The following is a 23,247-nucleotide window of genomic DNA, read 5'->3' on the forward strand; positions in this document are numbered from 1 at the left end:
TGGACCATGAATTGGAAAATTACAAAGCAACAATATTAGCAAACAAAGCATCTTTTAATAGAAATCATCATGATGCAAGAAAGAAGGTCAAAACAAAATACTTTATTAAAATTTATAATTTTATTTTCCTGCAATAAAAACCCATTTTCAGGGAAAAAGCAATGGCAATTCAAATTTTCAAATATTACATCATTAAATGAACATACTTATGATTAACTCGCTCTAATTCAGAACTTAACAGTTTCAAATAAACACTACAACTTTTATCGAAGGCACTTTTTCCCTCGGACTTACAATTTGGGCAAAGATATTTCTCTTCTCTTCTTTTAAAAACACATTTATCTGATTTATGATTTCCAGAACAATACCACACAATGTTAATCGGAAACATTTCCTGCTTCATATACCTTACAATTAAGACACATCGAAATAGAGACGTAATCGACAGCCTGCACTACTGTTAGAGGTATTAACCATCCGTCCTTCTCTCAATTAATGCGGACATGATTCAACCTGAATAAGCACATTACAAAATCCACTGCGCTTATTCAAATTAGCTTCAAACAATAGAGGTAATCGGATGACCAACCATTCCATAACTAATTTTTCAACCCACTTCGACATAAAATCGTCATCAACTGATGAATCAACTTGACAATTGACTAATTTAACCAATGGATCCTTAATTGAAGGCAATTGAAAGACAAATTTTGAAGTAAATTCAACATCAGCCTGAATGAATTCCTTTAACTTATGTCGATCATCATCGGAAGCTGTATACACTTTAACACAAACTTCCCAGTTCTTATCTCATCATAAGTTGGATCAAATTATCCTTCTCATTCAAATAAGAATTAAAAATTGACAGAACCTCAGGCCCAATCATTTTATCTGTAGTCGACAGAATCAGAATATAGGCTTAATTATGATACTCTCAATATTGATCCAATTTACACGTCTTTTGATGACAGATTGTAACGTATGAAACTTTCTTCATAATCCGACGAGATCGCTTCTCTGACATATCCAATGTACGATCCGAATCAATACAGGATTATTATCTTCTTCCGATGCATATTGAGCTGATACCAACTTTGATATGATGTTAGTAATTACGAACCAACTCCTCTTCTTCTCATCAACAAGGCATAATTCATCACTTTCAAAGAAATCTTTCAACAGTGTAGTCATCTCAGATATATAGCCTCCATACAATTGACCATCTCGTTGATCATCTCTAAACCACTTATATTTGAAGAGAAACGTTTCCAACACAAAAATAGAGGCGTCCAGATCTCGCACTATTTCACCTTCAATAGTTTCATCCATGGCAATTGACTTCCTTTTACTCATAATATGTATTTAAAAATTGTGAACCTTAAAAGATCGACAAACACTTATAAAAAAATAACAACCAACTTCAAAGAAAATGATTTTATACTCGTTGCAAGTGAGCTAACAAACAATATGCAATTTGAGAACAACATCTATCGCAACAACAAAGTGGCCCTTGGACTTCCAACCAACTATAAAAAAATAAGTATCAATTTTTCTTTTGATAACATTATTGTTTGCTTAGCAAGATATCAGAAGAAGTTTTTCTTCATCATCTCACTTTATAATCCTCATATTTCTAATGAACAAATTTGGTCAGACCTAAATCTCATCATAACTAAATTGGGTAGATTTCCGATGATTATCGCTGGAGACACTAATTGCGAAATGAACATTTGGTGTGATAACCCTCGCAGAACAGTAAATCAACAAATTCAATATAAAATAACACAAATATTAAATAATTATAACTTTAGATCATTAAACAGAAATCCGATTACACAAGAATTGATAAGACAATAAAAAGTCAAACAATAATTGACATAGCGCTTATTAATTTTACTAATATAAAATTAATTTGATCGACAGTAATTTATCTGATCATCGAATTATCAACGTAGTAATTAACGAATTACCTTACATAAAGTTAAATATAAGTAATTACAAATTTAAAATTAAAAGAATTAAATTTGTCGATATATCTAAAACAACACAAGAAATAATTATACCCAATTAAGAATAGATATCAAGGTAAAACCCGTCGATTAAAGTCAACTATCAATCAAATAAGAAACTAACATTAGAGATTATAAAATCATTGAGAAAATCTCTCAAAATGAATTGATAACATGATTCCAATTCCACCTTTGAAAGAAAGAGATTTCACCAAACAATTAATACACAACCAATAAATTATAAATATAAAGGGCCTTAATAATGATGAAATTCAATTATTACTTAATACAAAGCAAAAATTCCTCCGGTATAGCAGATAGTTACAATTATATTGAATGGAACGATTTCCTAAACCAAAACAGAAACATTGTTATTGAACTAATTGATTCAATCTTCAAATGCGCTCAAATACCTTCGATAATTAAAATTAGTGGAGGTACCAAGATACCTAAACCAAATGGTTACAGAATAATTAGATGTCAAACCCATTTAATGAAGATGATCGATACTATTCTTTATCAAAGAGTTAAAAATTGTATTAACTCACTAATTGATACTAATTTACACTTCGCCTTTCAAGAAAATAAATCAAGATTCGATTTTCTTGAATTAGAAGATAATTATTCAAACTTCAAAACAGTTGCATTGATAGATATATAAAGCCTTTGATAGAATAGATAAATCACAAATTAAAAACTCTACTCTCACCTTGATGAACAAACATTTGAATTAATAGTTGACTTTTTTGATGCAAGAAAGACAAGAATTATTGAAAATAATCACTACATCATAACAAACGATGGAGAGTCAATTCTACAAGGTACATCACTCTCACCCATATTATTTATAATGGAATCAATGAGACACTTATGAAAATGAATGACAATGATAACTTAGTCTTCTCATATGCCGATGATCTGATAATAATGACTAACCAGAAATTAGATCAACAAATCAATAAACTAACAAAATTGCTCGAAATAATCAAATTAGAAATAAATTTAAACAAAATACAAATTATTAAAAAAAATAATAAAATAATGAAGGCAAATTTTAGGGCTTTAACAATACACATTAACTCAACAGCCAAATTAAAGGGAAAAATGAATCAAATCATTATCAACTTTATACAAAATCAAGTTGTTACCTAAAGCTAGATTATCCACAGACTCGTATATTAAATCACAACTTGATCATTTGGGATTTGCCCATTTCGAAATAATAAACTTTATTTATCGTATCAAATGCTTAATTAATGGCCTTAATTATTTTCACTATTACACTCTGTAAATGATCCTTTTTGGTTCATGTATATAATTGGGATGACCAATCCCTCGATTGAGTACATTTGCAATATAATTTCAATGATTATGAACATAATGGGCCTGAAGACCCAATAATAATAAATTGGGCAAAAATAGACTCAACAGAAATATTAGATGAAACTAATAAACAATTTAAAAACAAAAACAATTCAACATTATACCAAATTATTACAATCAACTACACAAAATCTATTTTATGTATAAGACATAACATTTATGCCGAAGCTGATAACCATAAACACTTTGAATTACAAAAACAACAGCTACTCTCAGAACTAATTATATCAACAATTAATGAATTTATAAACAAATATCAACACAACACAATCATTAACATCGATATTAAATATCATTCAAACATTATTAATTATATCAACACACCTAACTCACTACAAGTCAATATTTCACTCAACGATTACGAAACTATAAACTGTCTAGAAACCCTTACCCTCACTACAATCAAACTACAGTAATATCAAAGAGAGGTTTAGGAAAATAATTAAAGAGAAACTAATTAAGATACAAGACAATCTATACAAAGACTATGCTCCCGCTTATCTGAAGTTATGGTTTCCTCATGGACAAGAGTTTTTCTGTAATTGGACTCACAAGTATCCACTTCAATTAATCAACATTATATATATTAATTAAAAAAGTTACAACATCCATGTGAACATGAACTGATAATGATCATCTACATCAGTGCCCATATTTGAATTATATTACAAATTGGAATTTGAAGTGAACCATATAAACAAAGTTAAACAACTTTACAAATTTAGAAATGATCATTCAACTCGATTCATCTAAAATTAACAATGAAAAACCTAAAGTGCATAATTTACAAACAAAGATCAAAAGATTATACTTCAATGAACTTGGTTTTTAAGTTTAGAAATTGATAATACAATTATTACAATTTTTGATATTATGAATTTCAAAGTGACAAACTTTCAACAAATAATAAAACACATGTGAGGACTTAAATTTAACATATTAAATTTCATCATTACAATTTATATACTAATCAAAACATATCACATGAAGAAATGAATAAGATAAAGGAAATCATCGATTGAAATAAACGAATACATAATGATTGCCAAATATGATACAATACAAGTTAGCGTACCTACGAAATTGACTATGAAATATTGGACCTTTCGAGATGTGTTCAAACTTAAATCAAGCTCCTGGGTCACGGAGCCCTCAGAGTGGAGTCCTTCTGTGGCGGTTCTTTTCTCCTCTCTCTTGTAATCAAATTTCTCTCCCAATTATGATTATATTAATTTAAATTGTTTCTTTTTCTCTCTTTGTGTCATTCAAAACGAAATTAATTCATCTTTGATTAGGAAGATTCATTGGTTTTTTTTTTTCTTCTCTGTGTTTGTGTGTTTTGTCTTTGGTATCGTCGTTGGATTTTACTATTTAGGTAACTATTACTTTCTCTCTCTCTCTATATGATTGATTTTATTTATTTTTTTCTTTCTTTATTTTTTTTAATATCATTCGTTTTTCTCTTTTTACTTCATCATCATCGTCATCATCATCTTCTTCTCTTGGTTTATCTTGAACCTTCAGTCTTTTTATCCTCCTCTCATTCTCTTCTCTCTTCTTCTTCTTCTCTTCTTTTCTTCTCTCTCTCTCTCTCTCTCTCTCTCTCTCTCTTTGTGTCTCTCTACCTGACTCACTCTCTTCCTCTCTCTTTTTTTTCTCATTTCATTCTATTCAATATTTGCTTCTGTTGTACATTGGATTTCTGTTCATTTTTTATATTAATCTATTTTTTGTATCTCTTTTTGTTTTTTATTTGGTTTATCTCTTTCAGGCGATTTTCTCGTTTTAATTATTCTACAAACTCATCTTAGTATTTTCTTCTCGTTTATTTCTATGTATATTGTTGGTTTGGTTTAAACTTCTACTACTACACTATCCTTATTCCAGTGATTCAACTTACTACAGTCTCTCCTTTTTCTCTTCTTCTCTTCTTCTCTGTCTGTCTGGACCTTTTAAATAATTTAATCTTCTATTCACCTTACTATTACTACTACAACAAAAACAGTTTACTAAATTAAATTAATTTAAAATAATCAAAATATTTACAAAGAAATGGCCAAAGCGGGACAAGGACAAACATTAAATGATAGGTTAAACGCAGCCCGATATGCTCTTGCTGGACAAGGATTGGCTCGAGTTGTTTGTAAGGCAACAACGGAAGAAATTATTGGACCTAAAAAGAAACATTTAGATTGTAAGTAACTGACAATTTTCATCTATCATGAACACCACAATTACAGAAAAAACTCAAATAACAATCACAATAACTACAACAAGACAAAGAGAATGAAAAAAAAAGGAAAAAGAAGAAAGTGAAAGCAAAAGAAAAATACCTTTACCTTTAGATTGAATATTTGTTGAAAAAGAAACAGTTAAAGGTCAAAGGGTTATAACTCTAGTGATGAACTGCATCAATAATTGTTATTCTATGAGATTTTTCATCTTTTCTCCTTCTTCTTCACCATCCTTCTCTCTTTCTCTATGTTTATGTCAACCTGAATAAGGTGTTTATATCCAATTATCCATCTTTCCTGTCTTTCCTTTTGTTTTTGTTATATTCTTTTTCCTTCCTTCTGATTCTGCTGTTTTTTATCTGTTTATTAATATTCTTGTCAGAATGAGGTTGCTGAATCTTCATCATCCGCTCATGGTTACTTTGAACTGTCATTGAATTTTAGCCTACCTATTATTTAATGTTAGCCCTTTTCAACAATGATGAGAAAATATTAAATTGTTGTGACCTCCAAGTTTCTTGAAGATAATTAGTCTGTGAGTGTTTAACTTTACCCTAATTGTGACATTTTGAACTCAATAACTTTGACAACATGAGCCTGTTCTCTCTCCCTCTCCCTCTCCTTCTCAATTCTAAAAGCTTTTGTAATCTAATAGCCTTTTACTCTGAACGAAATCAATTATTTATCCTCTACTTTCATTTACCGGTTCTCATGTTGCTAAAAGAGTCTTTGGTCAATCCTCAAGATTCAGCTCCAATTTGCTTCGATAATCATGTTCAACCCAGTGGAAAAAATCCTTAACAATGAAAACTGATTGTCTTATTCCTGAACTGTTTTTTTATTCTCTAATTAATATTCTTGTTTATTTTTCTCTTGTTCCAGATTTACTTCAATGTACCCACGAACCTAATGTATCTATACCACAATTAGCAAATCTCCTGATCGAGCGGACAAACCATAGCTCTTGGGTCGTCGTTTTCAAAGCACTAATAACTGTACACTATCTTATGTGTTATGGGAATGAGGTAATAACGATGATTTATCTTGATTCATTTTAACAGATAATAAATTAAGGGCTAGATTAAATCTAATTGATTAGATAGGACAAAACACCCCTTGATTTTTGATTATTGAAACAAATGTTGTACACAAATCAATTGATTGTAAGGTTGATCATATATTTTTTAGTTGTTAAAATTTCTTCACTTTCTATCAACCAAACAATCTAGATCTAAACAATTGCTCTTTCGTCCCACTATCAAATATATTTATTATTTCCAATTAATATTGAGATCTTGATTACTGGTTTTATTTTTTTATCAAAAGCCGGTTTCAATAACATTAGTTATAAAAAAATAGGTTGTTAAGTTTGTCGTTAAGCTCTCGTTTTGATTCAGACTCTTACCTGTGAAATGTTTTCTCCTTGTACAATTTGCTTATTAATTATATTTATTTTTTTCTCTCTCTTCTCTATTTTTGGCCAATTGGATTCAGCGTTTCACCCAGTACTTAGCGTCTAATAACTGTACCTTCCAGTTGAATAATTTCCTTGACAGGACTAACCTAAAAGGCTATGACATGTCAACTTATATCAAAAGATATTCCAAGTATATTAATGAGAAAGCTTTATCATACCGAACTGTGGCATTCGATTTCGCTAAAATCAAGAGAGGAAAAGAAGATGGATTCTTACGAACTATGCCTTCGGAAAAGCTTCTTAAAACTTTAGCTGTATTACAAAGTCAAATCGATGGACTACTTGAATTTGATTGTCCAGCAAATAATTTGAATAATGGTGTAATTAATGCAGCATTCATGCTCTTATTCAGAGACCTGATTCGGCTTTTTGCTTGTTACAATGATGGAATAATCAATTTGTTGGAAAAATTTTTCGACATGAACAAGAAACAATGTCGAGATGCTTTGGAGATATATAAAAAGTTCCTCATTCGAATGGACCGAGTAGCTGAATTTTTAAAAGTTGCTGAAAATGTTGGTATCGATAAAGGTGAAATTCCAGATTTAACCAAGGCACCTTCCTCTCTTCTAGAGGCACTTGAGCAACACCTTCAAGCTATAGAAGGTGGTAAGAAGGGCAAAAGGTAATCAAATTTGATTATTTTCACTCTGCGAAGATTAGGAAGTTAATTGTTGGTTTGTTCAGAAAATCGCGATGTTGTGTGCATTTAACTGTTCTCTAAGCGTTGTTATTATTTAGTCTTCGACTGAATGATTTAATGTTAAGTTTTTCTGTTATTTTCAACCAGAAAATCAATTAATTAATGTTGAACCAGTAATTGATTGTGTTGATGACACAGCTCAGTTTGATTTGAAGCAGATGATGAACCAAAGTGGGGAAGAAAAAAATAAAAACCACAATTAACTCTGTATATGGTTAGAATGTCTAATTGTGATTGAGCATTTCCAAAATCAGTTTATTCAGTTAATTACTTTTCACAAATGAACACAGTTAACGATCATCTTCACCTCGATGAAATATCAACATAACCAAAATAACAATTATAATTAATTCATTTAGTTATAATTGTCGTCTAATTTGCTTGCATTTACATAACTTATTCATATGTTTTATTGATTAATCTTGACAATCAATTAACCATTGAAACCAAATGAGAATTAATTCTATTGATTGTTTATTTGCTTCCATTAAGAAAAGTGAAACGTTCGGCTTTTTATTTGCAACGTTCACTTTCACTCTTATTCTGCATCATCATCTTACTCACTAACCTGATCATCTTCTTACCTTATTAACCAATATCCCTTCCTGTTGACCTGGTCTACTGAACATGAATGATTTTCTCTTTCTCTCTCTCTATCTCTCTTACTCACTCAGTTTAACTATCATGATGGTTGATAAAGTTTCCTATTTTCTTATGCTTTAAGCTATAAGCACTTAAGTCATTTAATCATTATGAATCTCTTTAAATCAGCGATTAATTTATCTTTTTATTCTCTTTCTCTTTCATGTAAATTGTTTTCTGGTCACACTGTCAAATTATCATCTCGTTATAATGAAAACATCAGCACAAAAGAAGCTTTCTACTCTTCTCAAGGAGTTTCAACCACTTCAACGCCATTATCCAATTTTGAACCACCAAGTGAAGGAGGTATTGATGATTTGGTTAAAAAAGCTCTCGAAGAAGAAGCTCAATTTATCAATCAATTAAAAGTTAGTATGAAAGTTCATTGAAAAATTTAAGATTTTTGAATACAAATTAACACCGTTTCTTTCATCTTCTCTTTCTCTCAATTATCCAATTACAATGTACTAATTATTTTTTTTTCTTTCTTGCGTGACGAAAACAAACAATTACCGGCTTACATTTAAACTGATTCGTGCTCTTACATTTATTTGCGTGTTTCGTTTTGTATTTATTGTTTCTCTGTTGCTGTTTATAACCGTTAATTTTTGGTCATTGGTCAACTCACAGCAGACTTCAATTCAATTTCAGGAGAAACCTATTCAAGATCAATCAACATCATCTACAAATCCATTTAATCCATTTCTCAGTTCACCAACTGATCCGGAACCTGAATTAACTCCAGTAGTAGCACAGAAAGCCAGTGATATACTTTTAGATCTGTTTGATAACAGTGATACATTCGCAAACAATTTTACCTCTACCGTGCCCGTTGTGGCTCCAAGTAAACCCAGTGAGAATCTTCTTATGTAAGAACAATTTAATTTGATTTATGATTAACAAAAACTAATTTTCTTCTTTTTTCTTACCCTCAACGTTCATTCGTTTACAGGTTAGCGGATACTGGCACATCCTTGAACTCAACTCTTACCTCAACCTTACCCTCGTCTTCCAATGGTGTTTCTTCAGCACCGGTAAAAGATGCGATGGTTTTTGATGCCAATTTTGCTGCTGTTTTTGGTCAAACATCAAATTCAAATACATCATCAGGTAAATTGGTCATGTTCTTATTGATGATCAACGTATAGTTTCAATGGAATTGTTTCAAATTTTTCTTTTATAATTAACTTTTCAGGATTTGATGCCTTTGGTGATATACTTCAACCACAGAAAAGTAACACTTCTGTTACTGGATTAAATAATAGCACAATTAATACAAATGCAATGGCTTCAGTTGCACCAATGTCAACACAAAACACTGGATGTTTGATTAAAGGAGATTTAGACTCAAGTTTAGCTAGTTTGATACAGAATTTAGATATCAATCTACCCAAATCAGCAGGAGTAGTTAAAGGATGGAGACCTCAGCATAAAGGAAAAGGCCGTATTCTAAATTGATCTAATTATATTTTCGGGTAAATTAAACAAAAAAGAAAGTTAAACACAAAACAAAAGAAAACGAAAGAAAAATTAAAACAAAAATCTATATTAAAGTAAATATGTATGATGAATAATATTAATATTGAAGAAGCGCAAAAAAAGTCAATTAAATAATTTAATGTTATCTAAATTGTAAATGGTGTCAAATTAAACACCATTTACATGGTACAAAATATCAAAACACTCGTTTAATTTAATAAATTTAATAAAAGATTCGGTGTAATTAACAAACAAAAATATTAATCAATTTGATAAATAGTAAAACAGTTGATGGTTTAGTTGATCAAGTAAATCAATTGGCTGATTTTAAGATGAGAAGATTTGATCATTCCAGTTAATTGTCAGGTCAAGTAGATGTGAGAAATGAAATCAAAATTTGTTTGATTATGTTCCAAGTTTAATTTACTTTTATTACAATCAAGTGTAATTCCCACTGAGGGAAGGATATAAATAAGAAGTACGAATGTGTCGAAGTCCATTAACTATTATGAGGAGATTGTCGCTGAAGAGGGAGAATCGAGCAAAATGACCATGAGAATTCCCGATTTAAGTTGGCCATCAATCTATCACGAAACACTTTCAAACTACCGACCTTTGGCCTTTACGAAATTAATTGTATCGTTTAGATTAGTGGAAACAACCACTTGATTATAAAATTTTGATTCTTCTTATAGACAATCAAATCTTTTGGAACAACTTTTCCATTGATCAATAGCCATATTATGATGTGTTAATTATATTGAATTCTATCCACATGGTTCAAAATATCGAGCACTCATTTAATTTAATAAAAAAAAATTCGCAGTAATTAACAACCGAGAATATCAACCGATAGATGTCACCACTAAATTCCTTCTTTTTCCAGCCGAATGTAGAAGTCGCCACAGAGAGAAAATCAGCTGACTGGTTAACCCTTTTTATCATTTCATAGAAATTGTTGAACAATTTAAAAGATTATATTGAGTTACAATTTAGGAAATTGAGATAATTTGTGAATCCAAATTGTGAAACTTTCGCCACTTTTGATTTATTAAACGTTTATTGACTCTAATGGGAATTTTAATCGACAGTGGGTATGTAATAAACCTTAGCCACCTCTGGTGGTAGTGAGAATAGTAGAGATCATGTAACCATTTATTTTTGTATCTCTTTTTTGTTTTTCTGATTATTCAGGTGATTCTCTATACAATTTTTGTGTCTATCAACTAATTCACTTGGAATTCATCTTAGTATTTTCTTCTCGTTTATTTCTATGTATATTGTTGTTTTGGTTTAAACTTCTACTACTACACTATCCTTATTCCAGTGATTCAACTTACTACAGTCTCTCCTTTTTCTCTTCTTCTTCTCTTCTTCTCTGTCTGTCTGGACCTTTTAAATAATTTAATCTTCTATTCACCTTACTATTACTACTACAACAAAAACAGTTTACTAAATTAAATTAATTTAAAATAATCAAAATATTTACAAAGAAATGGCCAAAGCGGGACAAGGACAAACATTAAATGATAGGTTAAACGCAGCCCGATATGCTCTTGCTGGACAAGGATTGGCTCGAGTTGTTTGTAAGGCAACAACGGAAGAAATTATTGGACCTAAAAAGAAACATTTAGATTGTAAGTAACTGACAATTTTCATCTATCATGAACACCACAATTACAGAAAAAACTCAAATAACAACAACAAGACAAAGAGAATGAAAAAAAAAGGAAAAAGAAGAAAGTGAAAGCAAAAGAAAAATACCTTTACCTTTAGATTGAATATTTGTTGAAAAAGAAACAGTTAAAGGTCAAAGGGTTATAACTCTAGTGATGAACTTCATCAATAATTGTTATTCTATGAGATTTTTTCATCTTTTCTCCTTCTTCTTCACCATCCTTCTCTCTTTCTCTATGTTTATGTCAACCTGAATAAGGTGTTTATATCCAATTATCCATCTTTCCTGTCTTTCCTTTTGTTTTTGTTATATTCTTTTTCCTTCCTTCTGATATTTTCTCACAACAAACTGTCACTCAATTCTTCTCACATCATTTACTTCAATTCTCCTTGTATTTAGAAATGCCACTGATACGCTTTTTCCAATGATCATATGTTATTCTTTTTCTAATTACTATTCGTGTTTATTTTTCTCTTGTTCCAGATTTACTTCAATGTACCCACGAACCTAATGTATCTATACCACAATTAGCAAATCTCCTGATCGAGCGGACAAACCATAGCTCTTGGGTCGTCGTTTTCAAATCATTAATTACTGTACACTATCTTATGTGTTACGGGAATGAGGTAATGATAATCCTTCAATTAAGAGATGGATCAAATTCAGATTATTATTGATAATGAAACACCCTTTTAATCATGTTAGTAGTAAATATCTGGGTAAATAATATCATTAATTATAAGGCATAGAGGAAGACCAAATTGATTTGAAGGTTTTTATACCTTCTTTTCATTTAAATTGTTGAATACAATTTATCAATAATATATTTGATTCCACTTGCATTTTACCTTGTTAAATGTGTCACTAATCTGATTATCGTTTTATTTTTTTCTCTTTCTCTCTTTTTCAATATTGATTTTGAATCTAGAATTTTACCCAGTACTTAGCATCGAATAGCTGTAACTTCCAATTCGACAATTTACTCGATAGATGTAGCCTAAAGGGCCACGATATGTTAACTTATATAAAAAGATATTCCAAATATATCGATGAGAAAGTCTCATCTTATCGAACTGTTTCTTTCGATTTCGCCAAAATCAAACAAGGAAAGAAAGAGGACATTTTACACACTATGCCACCGATTAAATTGTTGAACACATTAACTGTCCTTCAAAGTCAAATTGATGGTCTACTTGAATTCGATTGTCCAGCCGATCAACTAACCAATGAAGTTTTACATTCGACGTTTATGCTTCTATTTAAAGACCTGATCAGACTTTTCGCTTGTTACAATGATGGTATTATTATTCTATTGGAAAAATTTTTCGACATGAATCAAAAACGATTTCGAGATGTTCTTGAAATTTACACCAAATTTCTCATCTGCATGGATCGATCTGCACAATTCATGAGAGTCGCTGAATGTATTGGTATCGATAAATCAGAAATTCCAAATTTAAGTAAAACACCTTCATCTCTATTGGAAACACTTGAACAACATTTACAAGCGATTGAAGATATTGAAAAAGGCAAAAGGTAAACAATCAGTTGATCATCTCGATTTTTTCTCTCTCATTATATCATCTTTCCAACCTTAAAATTGAACAATTGAAATAGTTTACAATCAATCGTTAACCATCAGCATCCTGAGGTAATTGGTGTTTATCCTCCTTACCTGTATTGATCTCTACGGATGAACAGAATCTCTTTCCCCTCATAAGTAATCAGGAAATCATTTAGACTTTTTTTTTATATCATTAAGTTTGAAATCACTTAATTTATTTTCATCTAATTATACAATTAATTGTTTTTCTCTCTTCATGTGTTGGATTTAAACAGTAAAGATGCTCAACCCTCTTCGGACGGAATCAGTACCAATAGTAGCACTATTTCAGCTCCTTCAAATGCTGAACTTCCCACCGATGAGCTTAAAGAAGCTCTTGAAGAAGAGATTCAAATGCTTAATCAATTAAAAGTAAGTGTCAAATTGCTTCAACAATTAATCTTTCATTGTTCTGAAATTTACTCATCTTCATTTACCCAACCTTTTCCATGTTTTCCAAATACACTATTGTTTTAATTGTCTCTCTCTCCCATCTTCCTCTTCCCTGTTATGAAATTCAATCTTGCATCAACTTTTGGTATCTTTTTTTTATTTATCGTAATTTATTTTTCTCGTTTCATCTCGATTCCTGTTATATCATGAAATTATGTAATTGCCTGCGTTTGATTGTTCACTTTAAATGAAAATAGCATGAATTTCCTCCCGTTGATGTGAATGCCGACGGTACTACTTCCCGCACTTCGCCTTTAAACTGGAAACAAGAGGATTCCTTGATGGGGTCAGTAGTTTATTAGATTTTTGCTTGAATTTTAATCGATTTTCATTCCTCTCAATTGGATATATTGTTATTATTATTGTTTAACTATTGTTTCTGATTGTCAATGTTTGATTTACTTTTACAGATTAGTCAAAAGCAACAATCAAATCAAGATGATTTAGGTGACGAGACTAAAATACTTGATCAGGTAACATTACTTAATAAGGACACCGGTGAGTGCCGATCATTAAGTCAGGCTGATGATATTTTACCAAAGTGCATCAACCCCTTGAATCCTCATCTATCTAAACTTGCTAATGATTATCAGAGCGATGAAGATGAATCACAGCCTCAGGCAAGTGAAGAACCGACAACATTAGAGGAAGGTGATGAACCTGGAACAACTTTAAAAACAAGTGCATTTAAAATAGGTGTCAAAAAATTAGGCAAATTTGGCCATGGATTCATTAAGGGTGTTAAAAATGTGAGAGGAGGAGCATTGGGAGCTAGTGAAGGTACTCTAGCAGTGGCCAGTGGGACAACAAGTAGTGATACTAAATTTTATAGAGATTCTGTCACCATTGATCCAAGAATATTGAATCTTGATCCACATGATCTATTGTTCCCATCGTTTAAATTAAAAACTAATCGTAAAAAAGATGCTGCCGATTTTGAAGGTTTAAGGTTAATCCAAGAGTTGAACGATTGTCGTGGAGCAGTTTGGTGTATGAAATGGAGCTCATGTGGTCAACTATTAGCGGTTGCTGGTCAAGATCAACTATTACGAGTTTACTGTAGCCATAAATCATGGAAACATTTTACTCAAGCTCGTAGTAAAGCCTCAAGTCAACAAATTTCACCCAATTCAACCAAAGAAAAATCTGTAAACAATTCACGGAACAATAGTATCTCCAGTTCAGAAAATGTTCATAGTCTAAGTGATTCCAGATCGAGAAATAATTTACAACAAGAAGACAACAACAGTTTAGCCGAAGAAGATCCGTTACTTTTATTTAGCGTTTATCGAGGTCATACCGCTGATGTTTTGGACATTTCATGGTCAAAGAATAATTTCCTTCTCTCTTCGTCCATGGACAAAACGGTGAAACTTTGGCATATCACAAGAGTCGAGTGTCTGTGTACCTTTTGTCATAAAGATTTTGTTTCCACGATCAATTTTCATCCTCGCGATGATCGATACTTTCTCAGTGGTTCACTTGATGGTGTCCTTCGTCTTTGGAATATTCCCGATAAAAGATTGACCCTTTTCAACGAGGTAATGGCTCCAAGTGCGGCCAGTCAAAAGTCATCCAATAAATCAAATCAAGAGATGACACCATCACATGGACTGATTACTGCTTCGGCTTTCGTTGAGAATGGAAAGTTTGCCGTGATTGGTACTTATGATGGTCGAGTTATCTTTTACTCAACCGATCAACTCAAATATTCAACTCAGATCCATGTCAGTGGAGGTAAAAACGTTTCCAGTGTTACCGATACCGAAAGGAAAAAGAAACGAAATAGTAATAAAGTGACCGGAATTGAAGGTGTCGCTGAGAGAAAAATTTTAGTTACCACCAATGATTCACGGATTCGTTTATACGATTTAAGAGATTTAACTCTTGAATGTAAATATAAGGGTTGCGTTAATTATTCGAGTCAAATTCGAGCTTCCGTTTCACCCGATAATAAGTATATCGTTTGTGGTAGTGAGAATTCATCTTTCTATGTTTGGAGAACTCGAGAAGAGACAACAACTGGACAAAGGAGAGATCGAAATGCTCAATGGGAATGTGTCCGTTTATTACCTCCCAGTCCACAAGCTCAACAATCTGGATTGAATTCTAATAACGTTGGACCAGGCCAAGCTTCAAAAAATCAACCGGCCATTGTTACCTCAGCGACTTTTGCTCCAATCCCATCTTACCTTGATGATAAAGCTAAATACATTATCGCAGTGGCTGATTTTAGTGGAAGCATCAAAGTTTTTGCCCGATAAACAAGGAAAATTAATGAATAATCAACAACAATCAAGACGGAAACATTTCAAATTGTTCACCAACTCGGACATTTAACTGATTACGAAAAAAAAGGCAAAGGAAGTGAAAATTAGACCATCAAGACCGATAATCAATCAAGATTGTTCACAATGAATTAATGATTTAATTCATCATCTCTCTCTCTCTCTCTCTCTCTCTACTTTCACCTTCAACTTTATCTCGTCAATATTAAGCAAAGTAATTATTATCTATTCATAAACAACAATTACACAATAATAATAATTCATTTCTTTTTTTTCTAGTGATAGATTATCAATATTTTTATCAGCATAATTAATCCTGGATCATCATAACAATTTACCACCGTCATTATTATCAATCAGATAAAACCTTTGTGTTTGCTTTTTGATTATCATTGTGACATTGACACATCAGGAGAGAAAGACAGAGATGAAGATTGGAAAATAATTAACGCAAAAACGGAAAAGGAAAAGATAAAAACACTGAAGCACAATCGACTTTTCCAAACTGACCAATACTTTTTTTAGTTCAACCATAGACAAGATTCACTCTCATAGACGAGACATTGAAATCCCTTTGAATTGAGTCGCGATTCCCATCTAAAAGTGTCAATTAACCTTTTGTTTCGGTCACAATTAACTCATCATCACCACCGCTCACAACCCACCGTCACCTCCATCATCATAAACTCTTCCTCCTTCATCAATATGTTTCCCTCCAACAATTTTTGCTCACCTTGTAGCTGTGGTCTGGTCAAAAGAGTAAATTATATTCCAATTGTTTTTTACATCACCGAGAGAAGAAAAAAACTAACAAATCAACCAACAATTTAAATTGAATACTAAATCACTTGTATTTATATATATATTTGTAGATTATATTACAACCACCCCACTTAATCCCAACTCCGAACCACTCAACAAGCCTGTCTCCTTGACCTCACCACCAAAGATGATAATCATTTGAATATAAATAAAATATAAATAATATTTCATTTATTAATTTATACCTAATTATGTAAATCATTTGACAATTAGTGCTGAAGAATCAGAAACAGAAACAAAGTAAATATTAATTGTCATTAATCAAATTACCCTGATAACTAACAACGATGTAGTGATTAAAGCTTCAACAGCTTAATCATTTGACTATTATTAATAATATGTTATGGGTTAATCGTTACAATTAACATTCTGTTGTGCCAATCAATTGATTTAATTGTAGGTTTCTACCCAATAATTGTGGGAAAATAATTTCAATTGATTTCTTACCTTGATTGTTGTTCATTAATAGAAATATTTTGCCTTTTATATCATTAGACTATTAGCTGGTTAATTATTGATTAATTAACCAAAGGTATCGTTTGTTAATTAAATTGCTTACAAGGTAATAAAAGACTTTGTTTATCTTTATTAATTACTCTCAATGAGTTGGTTCAATAGATTGGGTTATAATTGTTGTTCATCTCTAATGATTAGTTGATAAAATTGTCAATTAACTTGATCAAGTTTACAATTTGAACTGTAATTTAATCTTAATTTAGATTTCAATTTTCTTCCGTATAATCAATTTATCTTTAATATAAATCTTAACGAGTTAATTAAAACGCTTTCTGTTTAATCACTTCACCTTGATTGTTGTTATCCTTTTGACATTAATTAATCCATTAACAGTTAACCAATTGATAGAAATCTCTTAAAATAATCAACTGAGTTGATCATTTGGTCAGTGATAATCTTGAGGATTGAAATGATTGATCAACAATTGACCAAATCAGTTAACATGTTCATCAATGAGTGAGAGATATTATCTCATATAGAAATTGCAATGAGACAATTGATTAAGTTAATCATTGAGTAAGATAATCCTTACAACTTAATTGTTGTTTTTATTTCCAGCAGCAATTAACAGAAAAGGAGAGTTTTTTACAAAATTAACATGATTGTCATTCGAAGTAATTAAAGTGAAAGTTACATGGACATTCAATATCAACAAACAATTCGGACGTTTGTTGCTTCAAACTAGTTAATTGTAAATCGTTTCTGATTGTAGCTGTTATGCTATTGTTTATAATTTTCTTCTTCTTTCATTAAAATATTCAAATATTCCCTGACCATGTCCAGAAAATCAATTGAGTCGCAAGTTAAAGTCAACCGGTAGCAATAAGAACAATTAAATCAAATCGTCGTAGCAAAGCTTTGAAACGCTTAAAGGACAAACTTCCGGAGACCTGGGAGAAATTTTCGATCTCACTGCGAAGTGAAGTTAAATTATCCAAACAAAATCTAGATAATTCAGCTCTCGTTCCCTCTTGTGCTCTGTTTTTAAGTAAGAGATTAATGTCATAAGAATATGAATCGATCAAGTATAAGACATTTTGTTTAATCGATTCAACTGTTTCGGAATTGTCATCAAGAAGATTAAGTGATATGGTTGGACTGAGAAAATCAATTTCTACGATACTTTTATACTTTGAACTGAATTCGTTGTTAAATTGTTCCACCATTCCGTTGTAAATTTTGGCTAAGATTTCGTACTTAGAGTCAGTTTCTATTGTTGAAAGTATTCTAGGAATGAAATTGCTCAGTAATTTCATTGATTCAATCGTTGTGTTTATGAATAAAACCTCTTCAGTAGTAAAAGGATAACGCTGGTTAATTTCGGTGAGATAATCAATTCGATGTTCAATTTGGCCATGTAAAAAGCGTATGAGAAGTATTTTTGATAATATTTATCCAAACTTTTCGAAAATCTTGTTCACGTAAAGATTCAACAAGTAATTGACTGAGAAGCACTAAGGTAATGATAGATTGAGAAATCAATTAATCATCAAATTCAATGTATGATGAAAGCAAAAAAGTCGATTCAGTTGATTACTTACTCGTTACAAAAGTTTTAAGCAACATTTTAAACATTTCGCAAACTTGGTTCGAATCGAAGTTGAATATATTACAATGTAGTTAACAAACGTATAAAATTAATGTTGAAAAATCGCGAGAAAAATTAATTAATGTCACAAACGATGAAAAAGAATCTCTCTTTGTATACAATAATTAATAAATCAAAGAAATAGTAACTGGATCAGCGTAAAATTTAATTGATTTCTCTAAGTTCTACCATCATATTAAGCTCTTGAACGCTTGTGAGTCCTTAAGATAATCTTTTCATTAGCAGAAATCATCATGATTAAGATTACAATCTAACCATAACGAATCATATTAGATATTGTCGAATATAAATATCATGAATTTCTCGATTGAATTGCCGATTAAGTCATTATCGTTTTCTAGTTTTATCCAGTTTCTTATTATAAAACATGTGATATGAAAGTGATTGTTCCGATCGACCTTAATTGTCTATCATTCCAAAGTACTTTGATCAGAATTGTCCATAAGCTTTGATCTGAATTTATTGCGTTTGTTGTGCCCATCAATTTATACGATACAATGATGAAAGATCTCATATTTGCTAAGGTGATTTTAGTATTTCTCACAATTAGCAGCAAATTTTCCTTCTCTTTGGATAATCAATGGTTCGATCAATATTTTGTACTCCCAACTGTGACAGTCAATTAGATTGTTGTATATTAATGTTGATCCGAAATTATATTTTCATTGGTTAAATGAATTGAATAAAGATGAATCGTATTATTTTCATCAGTTATTGCGATTTGATCATCATGGTTGATTAAGTTTTTCCACATCGATCGAGCTGATTTCCTTTCCTCCAAACTGAATCGGTGAATTAATTTTGGCTTTGATTTGGTGCTAATTGAGTAGACACAAATGAAACCATCGTCTTGAACGGTAACTATTACAGGTCGAGTATTTAACCAAACAGTGGACATGATATTCAGATCACAATGAACCACGAACAATGGTTTCGATTGAAAAACATCCCAAACCCGGAATTCATTGTCTGCACCCGAAGAGATGAAAATGTTACGCAAATTTGGTGAGAAATTGACATTGGTCACTCCCGCTCGATGAGGGACATAGGACATTACGATTGGATTTTTAATCGGCAACCAATCGGAAGGTCTGATTGTGCTATCAGGAGTTCCTTCGGTTGATCTTAAATTACCGTTAAGAGAGCATCTGAAAACGGCACCGGCCTCACAGCCGACGATGAATCCAAATTCATTATCAGGCTCCCATGTGGTTGATAAAACGGGTACTCCTTTGTTAAAGGGCCCAAGGGTCTCCTTCAGCCCCATAGATTTGGGTAAATCGGAAAGGATAATGTTGAACAGTTCAAGAGGTTCGAGTAATTTAGTTTTGATTGTTGATTGCAATTTCCATCGGACGATTAGTCCATCAAGAGAAAAACTGATCAATTCATCTTCCTCGTCAAGATTAACTCTCCCCGACCTTTTGTACCAATGAAGTGCGATAATTTCGTCCTGATGAAGATCACCTCGATTCGGTGATCGATGAGAAATCGGTAAATCAACCAGAAAATCTGACGTCGATGATGATAAATTTTCCAAAAGTCGAGTATCAATAACAATTAAATTACCATTGTAGCAACCAAGAACATAAATTGACCCTTTAAATGGATGAGCAATTAACTTGGTGATACAATTATCGACCTCACAAGCGTAAATTGGCCTTGAACTATTGGAATCATTTCGACGAGAAAATAGATTCCATAATAGTAGAAAAGTTTTATGAATACACCAATCAGAATGTCGTGATACCCGGTAGACAACAGCCAGGGTGGTTTGTGGTGAATTCCATGTGATACCGGAGATAATTAAACTCGAAGATAAAGTTGATGATTTAATCTCACTAATCAGATAATCTAAAATTTTTGAATTTAATCTTCTATCACAATTAATACCTTTACCTGAGGCTCCATTCCAATAGTTTAACCACGATGAAGATAATTGATCAAATTGGCAACTATCACGAATCTCTGATTCGATTAATGGACTGATCGATGAAGAAATCTATGTAATCGATGATAATCAATCTTAATTGTTCTGTCTGATTGTCCAGCTGATCCTTTGGTCAATGATAATCTCGAGGATTGAAATGATTGATCAACAATTGACCAAATCGTTTGGACAAATGAATTAACATGTTCCGGTTTTTGTGTTGACACTTCCGATATTTTCAACTTTTCAGTTTGACTCCAATTGTTTTTCTTAATCACTTCATTTTCCGACATCTTTAATTGTAACAATTAACTGCAAATACCCAACAATAAACACTGATTATTACATTGGAATCAGTTGTGAATCAAATCAAAACAAAACGAAACCAATGGTTACCATTGAGTAGATGAACAATTTGGTTTGATTTTTTTTTTCTAATTCTAATTGTAATTATAATTAACAATAATTTCCGTTAAATTGGTGATTTAAATTGTTACCTTTGATTGTTAAAAATAAAGTTCATCCGTTAATCGGTTTCATTGATTATTGAGCTGTGAAGATAAACTCATTTTAATTATCATGTTTACTAAATTAAATGTAATTGTTAAAATGGTTAATGGACACAAATGATCAATTAAATTGTGGTTAAAGTTTAAATTAAATCATTGAGAGATATTAATGATTATTAACAACAATCAAAAGAAAAGACTAAAAATAAATTGTTCATATCGATACTTAAAAACTTACCAATTAATCAGAACCAAATCATCTGGAACAATTAAAATTATTTAGCAGTTTGATTTAATTTAATTGGAACTTATCAATTTGATGAATATGATTAGTTGATCATTTGAAATGATGATTTTGATTGGATCACTTGATTGAAAAAAAAAGTTTTCTTTCCATCAAAAATATTAATTGTTTGAAGAATTAGAATAATTTTTGATAATCAATGAAATCTAATCAATTGTTAATCTTTAATTGTTTCATTTTCCTTTGTTTCTTATTGAGTCCAATCGATGGATCAATGTTATCGATCATCGCTTATGCCACGATCGCTAATCTACTTAGACCCAGGTCACGATATCCACCACAATCGGCACCACTACCACCACACCCTCAGGTACCACAATTACAATACGAATCATCATCACCAGGTCACTCAGGGGTCAGTCAAATTTTGGAACCACAATCGTCACAATCATTTTTAACCCAATCGGTTGTACCATCGGAACGAGGCTTTGGTTATCCAGGAGGAATTACAATCGATAACAATCCAGGTAATTAAATTGATTGAAATTAATTTTCTTCTCTAATTGTTAACCATTTACCTACAATTAGTAACTGATTGGGCCAAGAGTTTACAGTCTCACCCTGAAAGTCAAAAGGTCCCAAGTTTTTATGGTTCCTACCCAACGAAAGGCTACCAAATCTTCAACGGGCCACCACCGACTTCGGGATTGTTTCCCAAGAAACCAGGATTCCAACCGGTGTTCAAATTTTCTGGTATCGGCGACCATTTTAAAAGTGTCCCAGAAAAGGGTTTATTTCAACTCTAATCGTCCACTGACCAATCAACAATCAACCAATTACTTAATGGGAATCTTGTTACCTCCTTAATATCAGTTACTGAAATTCAGTGCCAATAAAACTCAACAAACAAAATCAATTGATTGTCCATTACAATTATTGATTCCAATTGATTAACAGTTGCAAACGTCATCAATTGATCAGTTAAATTTGCAAAAGTTTCACAATACAAAAAGGTAATCATTTAGGTTGATGATTAATTAATCAAAATTTTCATTAATCAAAATCTAAAAGAAAACGGTGAATAGCAAACTGAAGAGAGGTGACAATTTATTTCCACCAAATTAACTCAGTTTAATTGTCCAATTGGTTACACATAGGGAACAAATTTTAATACCAATTTAATTGTGAAGAATTAATAATAATAAAAAGTTCGTAATTAAGTCAATCATGTTTAAGGAAGACAATCAATTGTTTATAAAACGAGTTCCACCCAAAAAGATGACCACTAATCAACTGAATAATCAGGAATGGATCCCAGTGATTAGCGAATATCAATCATTTGATTCAATCAAAAAGAAATCAATTTTCGATCAAATCAACAAATCGAAAGTAATCAAAGTTTTAATTTCATTCGAATTTAATTATTTCACCGAATTCACTAATTGTAATTTTCTTGTTTTTCCTCTCTATTTCTCTCCCTATTGATTATTGATAGAATCGAGTGATTTTCTTAATCAACCTAATTAGAGATTTTTTGAAAACGTTAATCACTTGCATCTGTATAATCTGTTGCTCTCTTCAAATTAAATCATTGGCCAGTGAATATTTCAAATACGAGGTAGTTGAATCTACTGGTCAAGAGAAGTGCAAACAAATTAATCCACCGGA

The 23,247-nt window shown here is 31.4% G+C and overlaps 4 protein-coding genes across 5 annotated transcripts; 3 read left to right on the forward strand and 1 right to left on the reverse strand.

Moving 5' to 3' along the window:
* Positions 1 to 4,627: 4,627 nt before the first annotated feature.
* LOC128386430 (phosphatidylinositol-binding clathrin assembly protein LAP-like) lies at positions 4,628 to 10,129 on the forward strand. 2 transcript variants are annotated; one of them, XM_053345462.1, is made up of 8 exons: positions 4,628 to 4,767; positions 5,164 to 5,586; positions 6,509 to 6,651; positions 7,121 to 7,728; positions 8,672 to 8,816; positions 9,079 to 9,317; positions 9,401 to 9,558; positions 9,644 to 10,129. In XM_053345462.1, the coding sequence occupies exons 2-8, from the start codon at positions 5,445 to 5,447 to the stop codon at positions 9,904 to 9,906; spliced, it is 1,698 nt and encodes a 565-aa protein (XP_053201437.1). In that variant the 5' UTR covers positions 4,628 to 4,767; positions 5,164 to 5,444; the 3' UTR covers positions 9,907 to 10,129. The 2 variants fall into 2 exon arrangements, with proteins under 2 accessions (XP_053201437.1, XP_053201438.1); XM_053345463.1 differs by lacking the exon at positions 4,628 to 4,767 and having other exon boundaries at positions 5,061 to 5,586; positions 9,082 to 9,317.
* A 1,293-nt stretch (positions 10,130 to 11,422) lies between these two features.
* Positions 11,423 to 16,949, forward strand: LOC128386427 (WD repeat-containing protein 44-like). Its single transcript, XM_053345458.1, has 6 exons — positions 11,423 to 11,564; positions 12,089 to 12,231; positions 12,534 to 13,141; positions 13,445 to 13,580; positions 14,072 to 16,163; positions 16,229 to 16,949. Exons 1-5 carry the CDS (start codon positions 11,423 to 11,425, stop codon positions 15,923 to 15,925), a joined length of 2,883 nt encoding a protein of 960 aa, XP_053201433.1. The 3' UTR covers positions 15,926 to 16,163; positions 16,229 to 16,949.
* An 855-nt stretch (positions 16,950 to 17,804) lies between these two features.
* Positions 17,805 to 21,136, reverse strand: LOC128386431 (cytoplasmic dynein 2 intermediate chain 2-like). The gene is given in 3 exon segments (XM_053345464.1): positions 17,805 to 18,741; positions 18,829 to 20,879; positions 20,882 to 21,136. Coding segments are annotated over 2 exon segments (1,584 nt in total). The 5' UTR covers positions 21,120 to 21,136; the 3' UTR covers positions 17,805 to 18,741; positions 18,829 to 19,533.
* Positions 21,111 to 22,565, forward strand: LOC128386432 (uncharacterized). Its single transcript, XM_053345466.1, has 2 exons — positions 21,111 to 22,106; positions 22,168 to 22,565. Exons 1-2 carry the CDS (start codon positions 21,779 to 21,781, stop codon positions 22,383 to 22,385), a joined length of 546 nt encoding a protein of 181 aa, XP_053201441.1. The 5' UTR covers positions 21,111 to 21,778; the 3' UTR covers positions 22,386 to 22,565.
* Positions 22,566 to 23,247: the final 682 nt, after the last annotated feature.

This window comes from Panonychus citri, unplaced genomic scaffold (assembly GCF_014898815.1).
Source record: "Panonychus citri isolate SS breed McGregor unplaced genomic scaffold, ASM1489881v1 Contig00069, whole genome shotgun sequence".
Taxonomy (NCBI): Eukaryota; Metazoa; Arthropoda; class Arachnida; order Trombidiformes; family Tetranychidae; genus Panonychus; species Panonychus citri.